Below are 4,537 nucleotides of genomic sequence, written 5' to 3' on the forward strand. Positions count from 1 at the left end.
GAGAATAGTAACCGTTCGACTCGTACTCGTTGCTAGTTGGCGCCAGCGGGATCGCGCGGGCGTCGCGCCGCCGCCGCCGCGACCAGCAGGGGGCGAAGACACGTGCGCGGCTCGCCCCGACGGACGCAAGTGAATGTCGGAGATCGTCGGCGGGGAAGCGCCGGCGGCGGCGGCGGCAGGTGGCGGTGTAGAGGTGAGTGACTAACACATGGATGTGCGTGTTCGCAGGGAGGATGTGCGTAAACAAGCTTCACTGCTGAAGTCGTATAGGTGGCCGTGAACCCGCAGCATTTTGACAGCATGCCACACTGCACGCGGCACGCTTGTTTACGATCAACCACCCACCCGCTGCTCGCTCTCTGTATCGCAGTGGCGTTGAAACAGGAGACAAACTTAGACCTAACTGTGTGTATTCGTTTTTTTCATTCATCTTAGCTCTGTTACCATGACGGTGGCGTTGAAACGAGAGAGAAACACGAGAGAGATACAGTGTCAACTGTGTGTATATTTTATATATATTTCTTAAAGACTTCTGCTCCCCCCACAGAGGCATTGAAACAAGAGACAAGTCAACTGTTATGTATATTTCATTTGGGTTTGTTGACAAGACCGCTGCCCTCCGCAGACGCCTTGAAACAAGAGACAAAAACAAGTGTCAACTGTATGTATATTTCATTCAGATTTGTTAACATGACCCCTGCACAACGGTTTGTGTCAAACTCAAGGCTTACGTTAACTGTATGGGTTCGATTTAATTGGATTGCGCAAACTACAGAACATCAGGCAACACCGCGGGGCGAAAATAAACTAAGAAAGATTGCAGCTTCAACAACATCCATGGTTTTATTGTTCAACACATGACATCGAACAAACTCAGAGGATACAACAACACGCGTACAGACATCATCGAACGGTCGGTCGGTCGGTCGGTCGGTCTGTCGGTCTGTCGGTGTACAAGTGCCGACAGCAAGGTTTCATTGAGCCACTGGTGAATCGATCACTCTCGCTCACCAACCCACACGCTCTCTCTTTCTCTCTTGCTCTCTCACTCACGCACACGCTATCTCTTTCTCTCTTGCTCTCTCACTCACTCACGTACACGCACGCTCTCTCTCTCTCTCTCGCATACCTTCCTTCACACGACACACGCGCGCAAGCCGCGGGGCAACGTCCGCCGCCGGCCGCTGCCTCCACCGCCGCCGCAGACGACAGGTAACGGCCGAGCGGAGGACGCCGCCCTAGGCCATAATGCGCGCATTTCGGGAAACGGCAGACGACGATTAATTATCGCACGGCGCCGCCAGGCAGGTGAGCCTTAGCTACAGGTACGCAGGTGTGCGTGCGCAGGTGAGCCTATAGCTACAGGTACGCAGGTAGGTCGCCGTGGTCGCCGCGACGACGCGGCGCGTCTGCCGCCGCAGGTGGCTCTGCTCGCGGTCGTACTCGAGGTCCTCGAGCCGCTGCGTGAGCGCGAGCTTCTGCTGTATCGCCATGCGCAGCAGCGAGTTGAGCGTCTTCCTCTCCTCGTCGGCGCCGACGAGCGCGCGCTGCTGCTCGTCCAGCTGCGCGACGTACTCCTCGCAGCGCGACGCGAACATCGCGCGCAGCGACGCAAACGTCGCCGCGTCCTCCTTGAGCGCGCGCAGCTCGCCGCGCAGCTTCAGCATCGTCGCCGTGACGACGACGCGCTCGTTCTCGTACTTCGCCTTCAGGTTGGCGAGCGCGACCTCGGCCGTCGACTTGTTCGCCTTCAGCACGGTGCGCAGCGTCGCAATCTGCTCGCGCTTCGTCGACAGAAGCGCCTTCAGCTTGAGGATCTGCTCCTGGAGGTCGTCGTCGGCGGCGACGGTGCGACGCCGCCGCGAGCCGTCGAGCGCGTGCCCGACGGCGGCCGCCAGGTGGCGCATCTGGTCGCGCACCGTGTCGAGCAGCTTGTGGCAGGCGCGCGGGTCCGCGGCGGCGGAGGAGGCGGCGGGGGCGAGGCGCCGCTTCCTCTCCTCCTCCCCCTCCTTCTCCGTCGCCGCCGCCGCCTCCTCCCCCTCCGTCTTCACCTCCGTCTTCGCCTCGGCTTCAACCTGGAGATTCTCGGCGGCGGCGGCGTCCTCGACGACCGCGCCGACGGCGGCGCCCTCTGTGGGGCTGCCGAGGAGGCCGCCCTTGGCGCGTATGTGGTCGAGGACGACGCGGCTGGGCACCTCCCCGTTTGCGAGGCACACGTGGTGGTAGAGCTGCGCGATCGTGTCGCTGACGGACGACAGCTCGCCGTAGGTGCGCTCGAGGCACGACTGCGTCTCCCCCGCGACCTCCCCCATCGTGCGCAGGTCCTCCTCCAGGTAGCGCACCTTCTCCTCGTACTCGATCAACTGTCGGCAGAGAGGGTGAGAGAGGGAGGCGTTAGTATTTATTGTGTTTCGTATGCGTTCGTGTTATTTACGTTTGTTGTTATTATTTAGTTACACATCATTAATAGTATTACAATTACATTCGTTATTATTATTTAGTTACACATGATTTGTAGCGTTTCGTTTTTCTATTATTACGTTCGTTCTTATTATTTAGTTATGCACCATTTATGAAAATGTATTTAGTTTTTAATAATTATCGACATCAATTAATTATCACATAAATTACAATTTCCCATAATTTTCAGCCAGTGGAAAAATTCTGCCTCGCTTTTCTATAATTTCATTTATTCTTTAAATTAATTTGATGCTCATAATTAATATTTTGCAAATTCTGTCGCACCTCATTCATTCGTAACCTCGTTCGTAAACACAAACCATCGCCAACCAACGTCGCATCCTTAACGAACTCCCTCCCTCACCTTGTTCTTCATCATCGTGAAGTCGTCCTGCAGGTCCTTCACGAACCCGTCGCGTTGTTCCTTCGTGTGTTCGTCGACGCCGCTCTTCGCCAGCAGCGCCTTCACCTCCTCCTCGAGCCGCGCGATCTGCGTGCGGGCGAGCGCGCGCTCCTTCTCCGTCAGCCGCATCAGCCGCGTCAGCCGACGGATCTCCTTCCCGGCGTCGTCAAGGTCGTCGAGGTCATCGCCCTCCTCGTCGTCGTCCACCAGGGGGAGCCGCTCGCCGCTCGGCTGGATGTCGGCGAGCAGCTGCATGAGGTTGCAGGTTTTCTCCTGCTGCGTCGACAGCTGGGTGCTCGCGTGCTCCGCCTTCGCCCGCCATTCCTGCAGCGACGCGCCCAGCTGCGTGTTCTCGCTCTCCGTCTGCAAACAGCAAGCGTGCCGGGAGTTTCGTGTTGTGAGGCAAGTTGTTTGCGGCAGAGTCGCCGCAGATGACCGTATATATGTTACAGGGTTTCTTATACATAGGTGGCACAGTCGCGCACCGCCGTTGTCAAATTTAACATCGCCATTGTGAAAATGTTCCTGTATTTACTGATAAGTATATCCTGTATCTATATACCTATAAGTATATCAATACATCCTGTATTTACTGATAAGTATATCCTGTATCTATATACCTATAAGTATATCAGTACATCCTGTATTTGAATCCATCATGCGCGTTTTTTCCCAAAACTGGCCATTACCTCCTCTGTCTAATTTCCCCTCAGAAGAAACCCTGTGTTATGTTTGTAATATTACTAGTGATGTATGTTACTGTACTAAAAGATTTAAGTTTCTGACGTGCAGAACTTTCTGACACGACAGGCTGCGTGTTCTCTCGCTCTCAGTAAGTGGGAGCTTCCAAGTCGCGAGGCGTGTGCGGACGCGCGAGCCCGCGTTGGAGTCGCGTTCGAATTCACAACGAATTCATATCTTCTACTATATTAGTATTTCTATTTTTCTTACTCTAAGATTTAAATATCTGATACGCAGAATCTGATCAGGCTCTGTGTATCGAGACAAAATGATATGCTGTGTGTAAGAATTATAAGAAAAAGCATGTGAGAGAAAGAAAGAGAGAGGGAGGGAGGGAGGGAGGAGCTCAGGAAGGTATGGACACATAGGCCTCCTCCACCACGTGTATGTTCTGGCTGCCCATATATCCAAAGATCCACATCTCACATATACGCGTGCACTCTCTCTCTCTCTCTCTCTCTCTCTCTCTCTCTCTCTCTGCTCTCTCCTTTCTCTCTTCTCTCTCTCTTCTCTCTCTCTCTCTTCTCTCTCCTGCTCTCTCTCTCTTCTCTCTCTCTCTCTCTCTCTCTCTCTCTCTCTCTCTCTCTCTCCTCTCTCTCTCTCTCTCTCTCTCTTCTCTCTCTCTCTCTCTCTCTCTCTCTCTCTTCTCTCTCTCTCTCTCTCTCTCTCTCTCTCTCTCTCTTTCTCGCTCTCTCTCTTCTGCTGACCCCCTTTTTCTCCTCCATTCTGTCTCTCACCTCATCTCTCTCTCTCCACTCTCTTCTCCTCTCTCTCTCTCTCTCTTTCTTCTCTCTCTCTCTCCTCTCTCTCTTGCTCTCTCTCTGCCATCTCTGGCAATCTCTCTTGCTTCTCATCTCCTCTCTGTCTCTCTCTCTCTCTCTCTCTCTCTCTCTGCTCTCTCTCTCTCTCTCCCTCCGCTCCCTCGCGTCCATC

General features: G+C 54.1%; 1 protein-coding gene across 1 annotated transcript in view; it reads right to left on the bottom strand.

Annotated features, from left to right (window-relative positions):
• LOC106809342 (protein bicaudal D-like) overlaps nucleotides 1-4,537 on the bottom strand; it is a 58,147-nt gene that overhangs the window by 9,306 nt on the left and 44,304 nt on the right. Inside the window, exons 6-8 of the mRNA XM_014812404.1 lie at nucleotides 2,825-3,226; nucleotides 1,995-2,363; nucleotides 1,354-1,907 (exon numbers count right to left, since the gene is read on the bottom strand). Coding sequence (XP_014667890.1) covers nucleotides 1,354-1,907; nucleotides 1,995-2,363; nucleotides 2,825-3,226 — 1,325 coding nt within the window. The remainder of the gene's footprint in view (nucleotides 1-1,353; nucleotides 1,908-1,994; nucleotides 2,364-2,824; nucleotides 3,227-4,537) is intronic.

This window comes from Priapulus caudatus, unplaced genomic scaffold (genome assembly GCF_000485595.1).
Source record: "Priapulus caudatus unplaced genomic scaffold, Priapulus_caudatus-5.0.1 Scaffold346, whole genome shotgun sequence".
In the NCBI taxonomy this organism is placed as follows: domain Eukaryota; kingdom Metazoa; phylum Priapulida; class Priapulimorpha; order Priapulimorphida; family Priapulidae; genus Priapulus; species Priapulus caudatus.